This window comes from Eschrichtius robustus, chromosome 1, assembly GCF_028021215.1.
Source record: "Eschrichtius robustus isolate mEscRob2 chromosome 1, mEscRob2.pri, whole genome shotgun sequence".
Classification (NCBI taxonomy): Eukaryota; Metazoa; Chordata; class Mammalia; order Artiodactyla; family Eschrichtiidae; genus Eschrichtius; species Eschrichtius robustus.
The window spans coordinates 184,829,092-184,848,174 of NC_090824.1; the positions used below are offsets into that span (position 1 = coordinate 184,829,092).

The following is a 19,083-nucleotide window of genomic DNA, read 5'->3' on the forward strand; positions in this document are numbered from 1 at the left end:
GCACAGACTCAAAGGCAGGCGGGGAAGTAGGGAAGTTTTATAATGAAAAAAAGGGCTTCAGGTGTGGCCTCATTGGATGTTGTTGTCATGGGGAAGCCAGAGGTGGACTAACAAATAAAATGTGAGGCATGTTATCTGATTGGTTTGGGGACCGTGTTTGACTTTCTTTGGTTGATCTTGAGTTGGAAGCAGGGGCATAAAAGGAGAGAAGCTGGCAGTTATTGAGCAAGTCCTAACCATTCTGTGCCAGTTGCTGCAGTGGCTGTGGTTTAGTTTCCTGGCCTGGTTGCCACAGAAGTGGTGGGTCAAGTTCTATCATCCCATGTGATCTGGTCGCTGTCTATTTTTCTACTCAGTCTCTCACCAGGGCGGCTCCAACAGCTGCACCTTGGCACTTTCTCTTGTAGTTGGTGCTCCTTTCCCCACATGCTACCCCATTCTCTTCCCCCACCCTCTCTGAAATCTTTCCTTTGGGGGGCTGGGGGAAAGTAGGAGAGGGCCCTCCAAGGGCCAGCACTTCCCCCATGCTACAAGATGCTGCAGAGATCTCTCCTCAAGGCAACAGATGCCCTCCTTAGGAGCTGTCCCTATCTCCTCTCCTTGGCTGCCAGGCCCATAACTAGAGTTAAATCCAGCATAACCTGGCTGTGGATGGGCTGGGCTTGATAACAAAGGAAAGAAATTATACACTATAGAAGTTGTAAGAATCAGTCATACATGCCATACCATCCAGAGCCTAAAGAGAGCCCCAGGACTGGATTTTGAAGGTTCCGGAATGTTAGCCTGAATAAGCAATAATTCAAGGACTTGGGAGAACTTTTTCACAACACAAGATTTTAAACCCTAGCAAAGAGTCCAGGGGGTGGGGTGAACTCATTTTTCGGGTGATGCTTACAAGCCTGGAGAAAGTGACGGACAAAGGCAAACAAAGTAGATGTGCCCGAGTTTCCGGGGCAGAGAGTATTGCTGAGGGAGTCACGCTAGAGGGTTGGGGGGAGCCCAAAGGGCACATCACTGACCAAGACCACGAGGAATGTGCTGATGAAAGGGTCACCAGCAACACCACGTTCAGTGGTGACTCTCCTTTGCAGTCCAGACCTTTTGATAGGGTAAGTGGTCACAGAATGTGGCTTATTCTTATCCAAGGGAATGGTGGGGCCCTGAAGTAATAGAGACCAGGTAGCAGGATCTAACTGCCAGAAGCCAAGAGTCTGTAACTGAGGTTCCATAATGATCCTCAAGGTCAGAGGGGCAGCTGAATGGCCTTGACCTGCAGGAAGTTGTGGATATGGTTATTAGAGCTTGACATCGGAAGGGGAAACACAGATGGGCAGCCCATGAGGGCGTTGCTTCGCATCTGCCAGCAGAAAAGGGAGAAATGAAGGTGCAGATGGTTGTCAGCCCAATAAAAATCACGATCTCTTGCTCAGTTCCTGGACTCAGCCTAATTTTTTTATATTAATAGACTTTACTTTTTAGAGCAGTTTTAGGGTTACTGAGAATTGCTCATTGCACAGGAAGTACAGAGAGTTTGGCATAACCCCTCTCCCCTGCTTCACCCCCACAGGTTCTCCTATTATTAGCATCTTGCATTAGTGTGGTATGTTTCTTACAACTGATGAACCAATATTGCCATTATTATTCACTAAGGTCCATGGTTTACATTAGGGTTCACTCTGTGTTGTGCAGGACTATGGGTTTTAACAACTGCATAACGTCATGTATCCACTTTTACAGTATCATATAGGATACTTTCAACACCCTATAAATTCTGTGCCCCATCAATTTCTTCCTTCCTTGGAACCCTAGCAACTACTTATCTTTTCACTTTCTCTATAGTTTTTTTTTTTTAAATTACTTTAAAATCTTTATTTTTTTAAACATCTTTATTAGAGTATAATTGCTCTTCAATGGTTGTGTTAGTTTCTGCTTTATAACAAAGTGAATCAGCCATACATATACATATATCCCCATATCTCCTCCCTCTTGCGTCTCCCTCCCACCCTCTCTATCCCACTCCTCTATAGTTTTTGCCTTTTCTGAAATGTCATACAATTGGAATCCAATCTTACTTCTTAGAGTATTTAATTTCCTCCATGTCTTTTCATAGCTCATTTCTTATCACTAAATACTGTTCCATTGTATAGATGTACTACAATTTGTTTATCAACTCAGCTGTTGAATGACTTCTTCATATTTTCCAGTTTTTGGTGATTATAAATAAAGTGTTATAAATAACTTGTGTGGACACAGTTTTCAAATAATTTGGTTAAATACCAAGGAGTGTGATTGCAGGATCATAAGGTAGAGTGTGTTTAGTTTTATAAGAAACTGCCAAACTGTCTTCCAAAGTGACTGTACTATTTTGCATTCCCATCACCAGGGGATGAGAGTTCCTCCTTTTTTGGATTTTAACCATTTTAATAGATGTGTAGTATTATATCATTGTTTTAACTCACAGTGACCTGCACACGTGTTATGTTGAGCATCTTTTCATATGCTTATTTGCCATTTGTATATCTTCTTAGGTGAGGTAACTATTCATACCTTTTCCTCATTAAAGTTTTTTCCCCAGATTTATGGAGATACAATTGATGTATAACACTGTGTAAGTTTAAGGTATAAAACATGTTGATTTGATGCATTTATATATTGAAAAATGATTACCACCATGGAATTAGCTAACACCTCTGTTATGTCATATAATTAGCATTTCTTTTTTTGTGATGAGAACATTTAAGATCTATCCTCTTAGCAATTTTCAGGTATTATTAATACAGTATTATTAAGTATAATTGCCATGCTGTACATCATATCCCCAGAATTTATTCATCTTTTAAGTCAAACTTTGTATGCTTTGACCAACATCTCCTCATTTCCCCCTTCTCCAGTCCCTGGTAATCACCATTCTATTCTCCACTTCTATGAGTTCAGCTTTTTTGGATTCCATATACAAGTGATATACACTATTTGTCTTTCTCTGTCTGGCTCACTGCACGTAATGCCCTCAAGGTCCATCTATGTTGTCCCAAATGGCACCATTTTCTTCTTATGGCTGAAAAATACTCCATTGTATACGTATACCACATCTTCTTTATCCATTTATCTGTTGACAGACACTTAGGTTGCTTCCATATCTTGACTGCTGTGAATAATGCTGCAATGACTATGGGTGTGCAGATATGTCTTTGATATCCGGTTTTCATTTCCTTTGGATATATACCCAGAAGTGGGATTACTAGATCATATGGTAGTTTTCCTTTTAATTTTTTGAGGAAACTACATACTGCTTTCTAGAGTGGCTGTAACAATTTACATTCCCAACAGTGCACAAGAGTTCCCTTTTTTCCACATCTTCACCCACAATTATCTCTTGTCTTTTGATGACAACCATTCTAACAGGTGTGAGGTGATATCTCATTATGATTTGGATTTGCATTTCCCAAGTAATGTTGAACACCTTTTCATGTACCTTTTGACCATTTGTATGTCTTCTCTGGAAAAATGTTTATTCGGTTCTTCTGCCCATTTTTTTAATTGGATTATTTGTGGGGGGTTTTGTTATTGAGCTGTGTGAGTTTTTTAAAAAATATATTTTGGATATTCGCCTTTTATCTGATATGTGATTTGCAAATATTTTCTCCCACTCCATAGGTTGCCTTTACGTTTTGTTGTTGGTTTCCTTTGCTTTGCAGAAGGTTTTTAGTTTGATATAGTCCCACTTGTTTAGTTTTGCTTTTGCAGCCTTTGTTTTTGGTGTCAAATCCATAAACAAACAAACAAACAAAAAATTGCCATGACCAACATCCAGAAGCTTACTCCCTGTGCTTTCTTCTGTGAGTTTTATGGTTTATGGTCTTGGATTAAAGTCTATAATCCATTTTTCTTTTGTCCATTTTTGAATTAGATTTTTTTTAGTTGTTGAGTTTTCAGAGTTCTTTGTTATATTGGATTACAAGTCTTTTATCAGATATGTGTTTTGCAAAGAGTTTCTCTCAGTCTGTGGCTTGTCTTTTCATTCACTTAACAGTCTTTCAGAGACACATTTTTAATTTTAATAAAATCAAACACCCATTTTTTTTTCTTTTATGCATAGTGCTTTGAGTGTTATATCTAAAAAGTCATTGCTAAACCCAAGGTCACCTAGATTTTCCTCAATGTTAATTTCTAGAATTTATAGTTAAACTTCTTACGTTTAGGTTTATAATCTATTTTGAGTTAATTTTCATGAAAGTTCTAAAGTCCGTGTTTATATTAATATTATTTTTGCGTGTGGATGTCCAGTTTTTCCAACACATTTGTTGTAAAGGTTATTCTTTCTCCATTGAATTGCCTCTGCTCCTTTGTCAGAAACCAACTTACTGTATTTGTGTGGGTTTATTTCCAGACTCTCCATTCTGTTCCATTGATTAATTTGCCTATTCTTTTACCAGTACCACATTGTTTTGATTACTGTAGCTTTATACTAACTTGTAAAGTCAGGTGGCATATTCACACTTGTGAAGTCTTCCAATGTTGTTGTTCTTCAGTATTGTGTTGGTTATTGTGGGTCTTTGCCTTTCCATATGAACTTCAGAATCACTTTGTGTATATTCATAAAATAGCTTGGTGGAATTTTGATTAGAATTGTGTTGAATCCATATATCAAGTTGGGAAGAGCTGTTAACAACATTAAGTCTTCCTATCCATAAACATGGGATATATTTACTTAGATTTTCTATGATTTTTTTAATCAAAATTTTATAGGTTTCTTTATACTACTCTTGTACATATATTTTTAGATTTATATCTATACATATCATTTTTTGGGTGCTAATAAAAATAGTTCTGTGTTTTTAATTTCAAATGCTAATTGTTTATTGCTGGTATATAGGAAAGCAATTAACTTTGTATATTAACCTTGGATCCTGCAACCTTGCTTCAATCACTTATTAGTTTCAGGGGTTTTTTATGTGTGATTTTTTTAAAAGATTTTCTACATGTAAAATTATGTCACCTGTGAACAAAGGCAGTTTTCTTTCTTCCTTCCCAATCAGTATATCTTTTCTTTTCTTTTCTTGTCTTACTGCATTAGCTAGGTCTTCCAGTGTGATATTGAATAGGAAGAGCGGACATCCTTGCCTTGTTTCTGATCTTAGGGAGAAAACACCTAGTTTCTCACCATTAAGTATGATGTTAGCTATAGGTTTTTGGTAGATGTTCTTTATCAAGTTGATAATTTCTTTATATTCCTAGTTTTCTGAGAGTTTTTATTATAATTAATGTTGGATTTTGTCCAATGCTTTTACTGCATCAGTTGATATGATCATATAGCTTCTTTAGATTCTTGATGTGATGGATTATATTAATTGATTTTTGAATATTGAACTGATTTTACATACCTGGAATAAATTCCACTTGGTAATATATACAGTGGCATATAATTATTTTTATACATTTTTGGATTTAATTCTCTAGTAGTTCTTTGAGGATTTTTATACCTATGTTCATGAGAGATTGGTTTGTAACTTTTCTTTCTTTTAATGTCTTTGTCTGATTTGGATAATAGGGTAATGCTATCCTCACAGAATAAGTTAGGAAGCATTCCCTCTGCTTCTGTTTTCTAGAAGAGATTGTAGAGAATTGGAATAATTGAAAGGACTACTTCCTTTATCAAGGGAAGGTGGAGGGGAGGGGTAAGGGGTTCGAAGTACTTGCAGTCATTGCAGTCATCTGAATCCTCAGAGTGCATGACTTTCTTCATTTCTGGAAAAGTTTTATTTCAAATACTGCCTCTCCATTCTTTTTTTAAAATCTCCCCTGTAAGTTTCATTTAGTCATATTTTGGACCCTACCATTCTGTGTTCCACTGTCTTAAACTATATTGTAAAATGTGTGCATACATCTCTATGGTGCATTTTGTGCATTTAAAAAATATCTATCTTCCAATTCACTAAATTCTTTATTCATTTGTTTATTTTCTTCCTACTTATACCATCTACTTTTCTTTCATTCTCAATGATTATATTTTTCCTGGTCACTTTAACAAAAGCATGGCTAATCCCTTCTTCCTAGTGCTTATTTTAAAAACTTAATCTTTTTAACACTTGATACATAATTATTTTGTAGTCACGATGACATACTGCCAATATATGACATTATCAGTTATCTAGTTGTACCTTTGCTTATTTTTTTGTGCTGGCCCTGAGTCATAGAGTCTTGTTTGTCATTGGCTGGTTAATTTTTCACTGTGAGCTCTTATTTGGATGGTCATAATCTATGGGAATCCTTATTGAAGGTGCCAGGAATTTTTTTCCTAGCATACTCTTCCTCTGGCTTTCTGTAGTGATAGCACTTCTATTTCCCTATCTTACGTAAATAGAAATCTTTTAATGACCTTTCTCAGTTCATCTTTCAAGATTAGGGTTCTGGGTCACTTTAATCTGCAATAGAGCTTCAGTATTTACTCACCGCTTCTTCTTGCATCTCATACCTTCTTTCAATGATTATTTCACATTAATTCTGGAGTTTTTCCTTAAAATATTCCTTAAAATACCGTCCTTTAGGACGGTCATTCAGTAATAAACTCTGTTGCGTTGGCTATGTCTCCTTCTATCTCCCTTTCAACTCTTGGGAATCTGCTCTGCATTTTGTAGGCTCAGGGCTCATTTATATATTTTAAAGCATTTTATATCTCACTCCATCCATCATCTACCTTTTTTGTAGCTTGAGAGTTGGCTTATTTTTTTATAGAAAATATAATCCACTCTTTTTAAGCCAAAATTAGAAGCAGTGTGTGTACATTTTTTATAAAGGTCTTATATGCACTTCCCAGGTTGTAAATTCTTGTAAGTTAGGTATATTGTCTTATCTTTCATTGTATCTCTCCTATCTCCCTATGCACAATATCTAGTGTAAAGTAGGTGCTCAATCTTTTAAAAAAGATAAAACAGTATGTCATTTCTTTTTAAAATGAATTTGCTCTGTCACTTTGCCTCTTGGAAGTCTCAGCCAGAAGCAATATAATTCAATTAAAATTATATAGTCAAGCTCCATCATTTGTGATCTTGGACAACTGAGTAATATTTTTTTTAAAGTAGAAGTAGGGAACAATGCAAGATGTTTTGGACATAATGAGACAGTATGTATGATGCCTGCAGCCCAGTGTTACAACACTGGATCTCTAAGACTTGTTAGCTTTCCTCAATAAACTAGATAAAAACAACCCTGGTTGCTACCAGTATCAGTTTATTTTTTTGCCCCTTTTGGTATATGTAGAGAAAAAGTGATAAAGAAATTATCAGTTGAATATAATTTTTTCTTTTGGCAACAAAATATAAATTTGCTTTATAAACTATTATACTACTGGATTATACTGATTTACCTTGGGTGCCACCATTCCAGTTCATTTCTTGTCTGAATGATGAATGGCACTTGAAACAGTATAGAGTAATGTTATTTTTAGTAGGTGGTAACAGTTAATAAAGGAGTTTCCCAGCTGAAACTAGGCAATAAACAGCTATGACAGCAATGAAATATGTGATTTTTTTCCCAAATGGAAAATAGTGGACGTATAAAATGTTACGGGACCTGAATTCAGAATCCGGATGTAAAACTGAAATGTTTCTATGTTTGCATGCCTTTTTACACTCTTCTGCTTCATCTTTCTCTTCCTTCTTCTTTATAACTTTTTCTCATTTTTACTCTCTCCCTTCTCTTCCTTCCTTCCTTCCTTAAAAAGGAAAACCTGGAATGAGCTTTGACATGATGCATTCCTATTTAGTGTAGGGGGATGGTGTAGTGCATTGCCAATGAAACACAAATTGCAATTTCAAAATCTAAAGGACCTTTAAAAATAGCATGAGATTTAGAAATAGAAAAGCCACATTGTACACAAGAAATGTATATCTTATTTTTTCTTTTTGGATAAATACCTCTTATTTCAGTGAGATAGCAAATTTGGGCCCTTTCTCTTGTCCTTACCTATAAGAATTATATATCTTTTATGTAATGGCATTTAAAAATTTCACATCTTGCATTTATTTACATGTGCCTAGCAAAAATTGAAATGATGGTAAGCCCTCATAAATTACATTCAATAAGGAATTACTTATTGAGCAACATCTATCTGCCAGGAACTTTGCTAGTAACTGGGGATACAATAGTGAGAAAGTCACAATCCAGCTCCAGTCTTACAGACTAACGGAGGAATCTCTGAAGTAAGCATGTGATGACCACACCAGTCCCAGAAGTGCTAAGATCAGTGAGAACAGAAGGCTGTGAGAGAACCCAGGAATGAAATTTAACTCAGCCTGAGAAAATAAGCCAGGATACTTTAGAGGTAGTCCTTGAAGCTGGAAACTAAAGAATAATTAGTATTCACCTGGTGCTTGGTGTGGGAAAGGGATCTCAGATCTGGAGTCTAGAGGTGGCATGTTCAGAAAACTGCTAGTGTAATAACTGAGTAAGATCGTGATTGAGAGCACAGAGGAAGATGTAATCAGCAGTGAACTGCAGAAGATAAGCTGTGTTTGCAAGCTGTGCTAGGAAGTATGGCACTTCCGGAAATATGTAGGAGTGGCCTTATGCTTCAGAATGATCACTCTGCCTGAAGAATGGGAAATGAGTTTTGGGTAGTGGAAACATCTGGTTCAGGGTATTGCTGAGATGAGAACTGATGGAGTCTTGACATATATAGAATGCGTGAGACTTGATGATTGATGGGTAGAACGGGTAAGGGTAGTCCAGGACCAACATATAAGTTCTTGGCTTGGCAAGATGGACAGAAGAAGGTGCCATTCACTGAAATATAGAATAGGCGGGTAAAGACTGGTTGGTTGGGTGGGGGTAAGGAAGATGAAATTAGTTTTTGATTCAAGTAGGCAAGTCAATTAGGCTATGTGTTTTGTGTGTGTGTGTGTGTGTGTGTGTGTGTGTGTGTTCCGGAAGAACACTTAAGATATTGGTTTGAGTAACATGTCATATCAGGACTTCAGATATAAATTTGGGAGACAACAATGTACAGATATTACTTGAAATTATGAGCATGAAGAGAAAGCCTAGAAAAAAGTATAATCTTAGCAGAGAGGAGGACTAATGTGGAACTATAAGGATAGTCAACATTTAAGAGATACAAAAAGAGAGAGAAGTAGGCAATGTGTTTCTTAGAATTCACTTACAAAGCAGAGAGGTAAGGAGAATAAATATTTCTGAAATTGGAACGGAGCACAGAGCAATGAAATGCTAAATTATGTGGAGTGGTCAAATATAATAGGTCAAATTATGGATTTTCCTCCTAGAATCCTGAATGCTCATACCTTAGAACATTGTTTTTACTGAGTCTTTTTTCTTAGAATATTTGGAAAATCTGCTTTCTTTGTATCTTCTTTAAAAGCACAGAAGCGTTTTCTGTCCCTGATCTATGGTTCTTTCCACCTGCATTCTCCAGTCGCTTCTTATAGTCTTGGTGTCTCCATCTCTTGCAGTTATATTGCAGAAATTAAAAGAAGATAGTTGAATAGAACTTCAAGATGCCTTTAAGAAATCAAGTATAAAGGAATATTTTGAATATTTAACTCCATATAATTTCTATAATTATTCACCTTCATAAAATTTTACTATTTATAATATAAAGTTCAGGTGTTCTGAACTTTATGTATTGTTCATTCTGAATATGGATCCTGATATTGTATATTTCACTTGTAAAAGCATATGAAGATGAATTGACATGAAAATCCGTGTACTGCAGAGGAAGAAACACTGCACTCGGTAGCAGGATATTTGAATTCCAGTTTCTAATACCAAATTACTGTATTTCCTCATAAGTATCCCTTAACTTTCTTGGGTCCAAGTAATGTGATTTGGAAAATAATGATCCCCGATGTCCCTTCAGTTTTTAAAATCCTGTGGTTTTCAGTTTATCAAAGCAAGCAATGCAAAGTTTCCATTCAGTGATAGAGGACAAGCATTTCATTCTCATGAAACAATTCTAATAATTGGGCCTGAAGTATTTGTATAAGTTTTAGTGACAATAATGTTCTAAATTACATGAACATGATTAAGCATAGGAATTAATATAGAACATTTTTATGTTACTTATAACTTTATTGTAATTTTCCTCCCATTTATGTGCCTGCCCTTTAGTTGTTAATGCTATCTCCTGAAAGAAAAATTTCTCATAAGGGCTTAAATTGTTTAAACATGGTATACATAGGGCAATAAACATCTATGCTTAGCTAGATAGAGAAATGGTGCAATTGTTCAAGTTAAATATTTTCTAAAGACACTCCCCTGAAAGAGTAAATGAACTGCCTTGGACTCATTTGTCAAGAGTTGCAGATAGTTACCAGCAGTTTCAGTCATAAGAGGCAAATCTGGAAATCAAAAAATAGAGAAAAGAGAAAGAATGTTTTTAATTATGAACCCACCCATTACAACGGCCTGATCTCTGAGAAGACGTATCAAGCACTGCTCCTCTGCCTGGCCAGAATGTTAGCTTTCCCAAAGAATGAAGCTTTTGGTATCCTTTGGATTTCCTGCATTTTCACCTCTGTACTGGTTCAGCAAGGAATGGAAGCCTTTCAGTGTGACAATGGGGTCTCCTTGCCTCCTGACAATGTGTGTGACTTCACAGATCAGTGTGGCGACATGAGCGATGAACAGCAATGTAAGTTCCCTTCCTCTCCTTCCTCCAAGTCCTGTGCACCTTTCGTTCAGAGGCTGCTGAGCTGCCTGGGGAGGCTAAGACACCTGGCCCTGCATGGATCCCATTTATATGCCTTTAGAGTCAGTCAGAAACTAAAATACTCTTTTTAAGAAAGAGACAGATCCACAAATAAAAATAACTCTAATTAAATGGTATCAAATTGCTAAGATTCTAACTAAATGGGATGTATTTTGAATCAGTTTTTACCCGATTATAAAGAAGGAGTGAAATGTAGAAAGGTAGCTTTTAATGGTATATCAGTGAAACAAAATTTGAAAGAAGCTTGTGACTGCAGTTTTAAAATGCTGTGATGGAAATTATGAGCTTAAGTTTGAGTTTCAGTATGGGAATATTTGAAATGAATTTTAAGTTGGGTGAGAAGATTTTATTTTTGCTTATAGGACACTACCACCAAGTGAGTTGGTACCTCTCATACACAGAGCATAACTCTGACTTATATCCTTTGATCCTAAGGCAGAGGAAAGAGTGCAAGCCTCAGAGAGTGCAGGGCCTAGACTTGGATCCTGGGTAAACCATCTACTAATTGTGTGATCTTGAACCTCCAGTTTATTAGGAGGTCATAAAGTGAGATAAACTGATCTCACTGGCAGGAAAATACCCCAGGTATAACATTAATAAAAAGTTCACCAAGGGAAGATACGGGTAGGAGACATGCATGTTTCTGTAGTTTCTATTTGCAATATCACATCCTGAAAGAAGACTGCATTTCATCAATGGAACTAGTGCCCTTCCTACAGTCACCTTTCATAAAAAACATTATCATACAATTAAATAGGTTCATTCATGTTGATTTTCAGTAACTATTGACTCAATTATTTGGAGGCACTAAGTCTAGTATTTTAGAGCAATATGCTCAAACGTATTTTCTACTTTTTATTCAGATACTATATTAATTAGTGTTTACAGAATTCTTCATTTTCTTCTCCTACATAAGGTTCTACATGTTTGATTTTACTATTGTTGGAATTCTATTCAAATATTCAGGTGTTATTCCTTTAAAGCAAGAGGAGTGATTACTGAATAATTTCTTCTCTTTAGAAGGAAACAGGTGGAGGATTTTTTGCCCATAGTTTGGGGATTGTGATCGTGCTGTTTGATTGCACTTTGTGTTTAACAATTCCTAAGATGGGGATTCATTTTATATTTGTCCCATTTCCCCAGAGACGCTACCTGTGGATGTACTGCCCTTTCTCTGGCCTGTCTGGGGAAAGCCCTTGCTGTTCTTTGGTGAGCAGCTAAGACGAACCATTCGGTTGGTTCGACAAGAAATGCAAAGTCCCTTCCATTGTTAATCCCTCTGAAGCTTCCTTTAGCATGGTTGCTGTGATAACATGCGTAGTGCTGCTTCAGGGAAAAGGTTAATGCGAAAGAAGGGGAAAGCCGCTGAGTGGGAAAGGTCTCAGCTGCATGAAAGATACTAATAACCCGAGCCTTAGAGGAGAGTGAAGGAACAGATTTGTCGAATAAACAAATTTCATTTTAAATGTTACACTGGGAGGTCACCTTTTGGCTTTTTCGCTTTTCATTTTCATTTCTGAGAAGTTTCCACTTTGGTATTTTATTTAAAATGGGATAACCTGTAGATAAAATTGAGAATCGCTTTAAAGCATGAGTTTCTTTTGTACACCACACTAGGGGGAAAATATTGTGGAGGAATAATGATGGCCAAGCAGTTTTTCTCTTGAAAATTTGTGATGCTAAACTTATAGACAAGATTTTTTCTTTTAACTGAAGCTGACTTTATAATGATGTTTCAGTAGTCACATTTTGGGAAAAAATTTATCTGTGACCCTCTTTAAAGTCCAAATGGTGTGAGCTTTAAAGAAATAGATTAATATGTGGACTTTTCGAAATGAAATTGGCATAGTTGAAGTTGAATTTCAGATGCAACTGATTCTATTAATAGTGTTTTTGAAAATTTTTTTATTTTACATGATGGACCTGTTTTTCAGAATACTTGAACCTATTATTTTAACTCAGTATTTTTTTTAAGATATTAGATTTAAAAAGACTAAATCTTCACAATGAAATAAATTCTATTTATACACAATATTGAACACAATAAATCGTGAGCAAGAAAAATAATTTTTAGGTGTAACAACTATTGGTTCTAATGTTGACAAGAATCTCTCTTTATTAGAATTTATTAATATCCTGAGCCAGGGAAGTACATGTTGTGGTACTGATCTGGGTATTTTTAAAAAATTATGTTTCTAGTGTTGCAATGTCTGCTTCTACGCAGAACCCCATTGCTTGGTCTTCCTCATTCTATTAAGCACAGCAATAATCTAGTTTCTCTTCTAATAATCGCTCAGAATTATTTGATGTATAAAGGCTTTACTCTGTTTTAGTTTTACTCAACAATAAAACAGTAATATTACTTACGTTGCTGTTCAGATCCAAGTCAACCATAAGACTATAATCTGTACTATTGATACAATGTTGAGATATATCCCCTGCAATGGGTTTCTACCACTGGAATATTACCAGAAAATACTCCAATATTTTCTCAGAAATTACTCCAGTAATTAGGTAATTACTTTAGCATACCTGAAGTTAGTATTAACATTAACTGTTTCATACATTTACTTTTAGAGCTAAATTTACTGTGACTCAAAATGGAAAAATATATTCAGTTAAATAATTTCTCCCCTACCTACATGTCTTGCTTAAGAACATTTCCATTTGGTCTATTTTTAATACTTTGATTTGATGAAATATAAAGTTTTGAAGTATTACCTAACTTCTTTTGCAAACTTTTTTGGATTTAGGAATAATAATTTTTTCAAAAGATCTTTACTTCATATAAATCTAAATTTGGATGTGAAATGTGTGAAAATTAAATTAGAGGTGCATTCTGAAAATCTGAGACGTGATAGTGTTTAATCAGATGATAGTAAGTACATTGTTTCTTCAGTAGGATGACATAAATGTCAACTACTTTTAAAAGTAGTTGTAGAAGTTGATTGAAATACTTGAAGATAAGCATTAATAGAGTGAAATGTGAGATTTCATGAGCAATATTTATCTTACCACTACATTGGATGCAAAATGTTTTAAGCATTTTTTTTTTTTTTTTAGAAATATGTGCAGTGCTAGTTTTTGTTGTTTTTTTTTTAACTTTTGGGTTTATTTATTTATTTATTTATTTATTTATTTATTTATTTATTTATTTATTTATTTATTTATTTATTTATTGCTGTGTTGGGTCTTCGTTTCTGTGCGAGGGCTTTCTCTAGTTGCGGCAAGCGGGGGCCACTCTTCATCGCGGTGCGCGGGCCTCTCACTATCGCGGCCTCTCTTGTTGCGGAGCACAGGCTCCAGACGCGCAGGCTCAGTAAATTGTGGCTCACGGGCCTAGTTGCTCCGCGGCATGTGGGATCTTCCCAGACCAGGACTCGAACCCGTGTCCCCTGCATTGGCAGGCAGATTCTCAACCACTGCGCCACCAGGGAAGCCGTATTTTTTTTGTTAATCAACTAAAAATCCTATTCATCATAGCAAAATGTCTCAATTTGGGCTATTATAACAAATTCTGTAAACTGGGTGGCTTAAACAGCAAACATTTAATTCTCATGGTTCTGGAGGCTGGGAAATCCAAGATCCTGGTGCTGGCATATTTGGTGTCTGATGAGGGCTTTCCTCCTGGTTTGCAGACAGCTATTTTCTTACTGTGTCCTCACATCGTGGGGAGAGGGAGAGAGAGCTCTGGTCTCTCCTCCTCTTTTATAAGGGCACTGATCCTATTTCATGGGCTCCATCCTCATGACCCAATCACCTCCCAATACCATCACATTGGGGATTGAGGCTTAAACATATGAATTTTGGAGGGATATAAACATTCAATCCATAGCACAACAGAATTATAAGCGTAAGAAATCTAATAATAAATATGGGGAGACTAACTTGAAGAAAATTAGAAAAATAATTACAGATATCTGGAAGAAAGATTCATGACAAGACTGTTTCTTTATGGGATGCTTCAATGGTGTAAATATATACAATTTAGTGAAATCAGTCTACATGTTAATTAAATTCTAATACAAAATATAACCAGGATAAGTTTTAACTCTAATAAAATGACTTGCAAGTTCAGCTAGAAAAATGAGAATAGCTGGAAAAGGGGATAAGAAAAATATAAGAAAATGAATAACTTTCATTAGTGGGTTTATAATAGTGTATCAGGCACTCTCAGAGCATTCTGAAAATTGGCTGGATGGTGACTCTTTCTCACAAAGGAGAAGCTAAAACTTGAATTTTGTCTTGACCCATCCTACAGGGTTTCTATCATGGTTTCAACAAAAGAAGCCATATAACAATTCAGGCAAACTTGGTGGAGTCATGCTTTTATGAAATGATGCCATCCTTCCAGAGCTGCCAACAGTTTCTTTAATATTTTCAGGGAGGTCATGAAAAATCAAAATGTTAGCTCTTTTAGGGCAGGAAATTTACCTAGTTTTCCCCATTTCCTAGAAGACTGAGTCACACATAGAGTCAATAAATATTAGAGTGACTGATTACTGGTTTACCGACTGGCTGAATTTCTCATCTGCACTATTTCTTTCATCCTGGAATTGGCTAGAACTACTCAGTCTTGCAGTGTGGTCTGTTCTTGTTTTGTGGCTCAAGTGTGCAAATTGACATAATCCAAGAAGGACGTTCAGTTTGTGAGCTCTCTTTGAAAATCTCAAAGACGCCTAGTGACATCAGATGGTGAACTGTTTCTTCCACAAGCAAAATGTCTGCTGAAGTCAATGTATATAGATAGAATTCCTGCCATGTTTGTCATCCCATATACCTTTTTTGTGTGTCAATGATTATCATTTCTATGTGTAAGTGTTGCCACTAAAGATTTAACTAGGAATCCTGGGAGAAGGCTTGCATTCTGTTGTCAAAGTTACCAATTTAATGAAGGCAAGGACCTTGAATCACAGCTTTTAAATACGTTTCCATCAAAGAAGCAAGAATAGAATATAATGTTCTCTACTACCCAGAAATAATTGTGACTTTCCAGTGAATAAGTCTTAAAATGCTTGATTGGATTTGGAAGAATACTTATTTTGAGAGAAATTGAAAACCTATTTAGGGGAAAAAAAATGACAGTTCCTTTGTTCCTGAATTAGTTTACTTGATGGAAGTTTTCTCTATGCAAGAGAGATAACTTTCCTAAGGCCCTGTATTCACCATTATAGAAACTAGTGAAAAGTCATAAGATCTTTTGGCCAAGCTGCTACTCTGGAATAGAGAATTGTATGCAAACAGCTATGCAACTTTTATAATACTCATGTGAGTCCTGCTGCAGGCTGGAGTGAATGCCACACATTGTCAGTATTTCTGCAGAAATCACCAGACAATTACAAACACTTGGAGGACTCCTTTGAAATTTACTAATCTTGAAACAGTGTTAAAGTTAAAATATGGTTTGGAAATCTTTTTCTCATGTGACACTGATGGTATCTATGTCAAATTCTTGCCAAAGATGTGCTCAATGGCTTGAGATTAAAGGCAACTATATGACAAGATTCCAGCTTAAGTAATATTAGATACTTCTGGTGTGAGCTATGGAAGTTCTAATTCCATTTGCTATCACATACTTTTCTGATTTACAGTTTTTCCTGTTTTTGTCTCAATGAAACTAATAAAATTAGTTCAGTGTGAAAGATAAACATTTGCCTGATAAAAATTAATTAATGGTTTCAAATTGCCAGGCCAAATAATAGCACTTTTTCATGGAAATCTACTTTTGAGAATAAATTTTACTTTCATTTAATTGGACTATTTTGGATTTATTTCATCCTTTGCAGGAACTGGCCATTGATTTTTACATTAAATGAGAGTAAGGGAGATAATTCTTTGTACAAATGTTTTTTTGTGCTATCTACATGAAGGAAATCATTTTCTAAACAGTAAAATGTATAAAATTTTGTGACTACGTAATAAATAGCTTTCCTCAATAAGGGAAGGAGATAAAAGCACTTAACAATCTTGGAATAGAAGGAAATTACCTTAACACACAAATGGCTGTATATGAAAAACCCACAGCTAATGTCATACTCAATGGTGACAGACTGAAAGCTTTTACTTTAAGATCTGGAACAAAACAAGATGCCCTCTTTCATCACTTCTGTCAACATAGTACTGGAAGTCCAAGCCAGAGCAATTAGATAAGAAAAAGAAATAAAAGCAATTCAGATTGGAAATGAACAAGTAAAATTATCTCTGTTCACAGAAAATGTGATCCTAAATGTAGAAAACTCTAAAAAGTCTATGACAAGAATGTCAGAACAAAGAAACAAATTAAGCAAAGTTGCAGGATTCAAAATCAACACACAAAAATCAGTTGCATTTCTGTGCACTAACAATGAACAATCTAAAAAGGAAATAAAGAAAAAAAATTCCATTCATAATAGCCTCAAACAATATAAAATACTTAGGAATAAACATAACCGAGGTTATGAAAACAAAAAATTGTTGCTGGAAGAAATTAAAGAAGACACAAATAAATGGAAAGGCACCTCATGTTCATGGATTGGAAGAATTAATATTGTTTAGATGTCAATACTACCCAAAGTGATCTGTAGATTCAAAGTAATCCCTCTCAAAATCCCAAGAATATTTTTTGAAGAAATAGTAAAATTCATCCTAGAATGCATATGGAATCCCAAGGGACCCTAAATATCCAAAACAATCTTGAAAAAGAACCACCGTATAGCCCTCACACTTAATGATTTCAAAACTTACTACAAAGCTACAGTAATTAAGAGTATGGAATTGGCATAAAGACAGACACATAGGCCAATGAAATACAATAGAGAGCCTAGAAATTAGCTGTCTCATAGATGGTCAGATGATTTTTGACAAGGGTGCCAAAACCATTCAATGGGGAAAGAATAGTCTTTTCAACAGTGTGGTAAAAACTGGATATCTATATGCAAAAAGATTAAACTTGGACCCCTACCTTACAGCATATCCAAAATTTACTCAAAATGTGTTAAAGACCTAAATGTAAGAGCTAAAACTATAAAACCCTTAGAAGAAAACACAGGGGAAAAGCTTCATAACCTTGGATTTGGCAATGATTTTTTGGCAATCACAGGCCACAAAGAAAAACTAGATAAATTACAGCTCATCAAAATGAAAAACTTTCGTGTGTCAAAGGACACTATCAGAATGAGAAATCAATCCATGGAATGGAAGAAAATATTTTCAAACTATATATCTAAGACATTGACATGCAGAATAAATAAAGAACTCGTACAATTCAACAACAAAAAACAAGCAATGAACAAAGGACCTGAATGGACATTTCTCTAGAGAAGATATCCAGATGTCCAATAAGCACATGAAAAGATGTTCAATATCATTGATCATTTGGAAAATGCAAATCAAAACCACAATGAGATACCGCCTCACATCTATTGGGATGGCTATTATAAACAAACAAACAAAACCCAAGAAAATAACAGGTATTGGCAAAGATGGTGAGAAATTGGAACACTTGTGCATTGGTGGTGGGAATGTAAAGCCTTTTTGCTTCTGTGGAAATGGTATGGCAATTCCGTTCAATATTAGAAATAGAATTACTGTATAATACAGCCATTCGAATCTGGAGACATATCAAAAAGAAATGAAAGAAGGGACTCCAACAGATACTTGTACACCCATGTTGATAACAACCTTATTCCCAATAGCCAAAAGGGGGAAGCAACCCAAGTATCCTCCAACAGGTGAAAGAATAAATAAAATATGGTAGATACATACAGTGGAATATTATTCAGCTTTAAAAAGGAAGGAAATTCTGACACATGCTACAACATGGCTGAACCTTGAGGACAATTATACTAAGTGAAATAAACCAATCACAAAAGGACAAATATTGCATGATTCCACTTATATGAGGTACCTGGAGTAGTCAAATTTTTAGACAGAAAGTAGAATGGTGGTTCTGAGGGGCTGAGGGGAGGGAAGAATGAAAAGTTTCAGTTGGGGAAAATCAAACAGTTGTGGACTTGGATGGTAGTGATGTTTGCATATCAATGTGAATTATTGTTTTTTATCACAGAACTATATATGTGAAATGGTTAAAATGATGCATTTTGTATTTTGGCACAGTTTTCCAAGAAAAGCAGGATTTAACATTAAGGAAAGTCTACAACTGTGCCTCATAGAACTTTCAGGAGGAAAAGAAATGTGCATTATTAATATAGGCCCAGGCAAAATTGTGAAATAAATGGTTTGCTTTTAATACCTTCTACCTCTCCTTTTTAGAGTTCTCCTAACTCTTACAGTTTCCCTGTCTTCTAAGAACTTTATATTGTGATGATCTACTCATACTATACTAAGTTAATCCCGAGTTCTGCATCAATTTCTTCACCACT

The 19,083-nt window shown here is 35.6% G+C and overlaps 1 protein-coding gene across 1 annotated transcript in view; it reads left to right on the forward strand.

Moving 5' to 3' along the window:
• Nucleotides 1–887: 887 nt before the first annotated feature.
• The window catches only part of MALRD1 (MAM and LDL receptor class A domain containing 1), a 620,077-nt gene continuing 601,881 nt past the window's right edge, over nt 888–19,083 (forward strand). Inside the window, exons 1-2 of the mRNA XM_068545334.1 lie at nt 888–1,109; nt 10,435–10,645. Of these exons, the coding sequence (XP_068401435.1) occupies nt 888–1,109; nt 10,435–10,645 (433 nt within the window). The remainder of the gene's footprint in view (nt 1,110–10,434; nt 10,646–19,083) is intronic.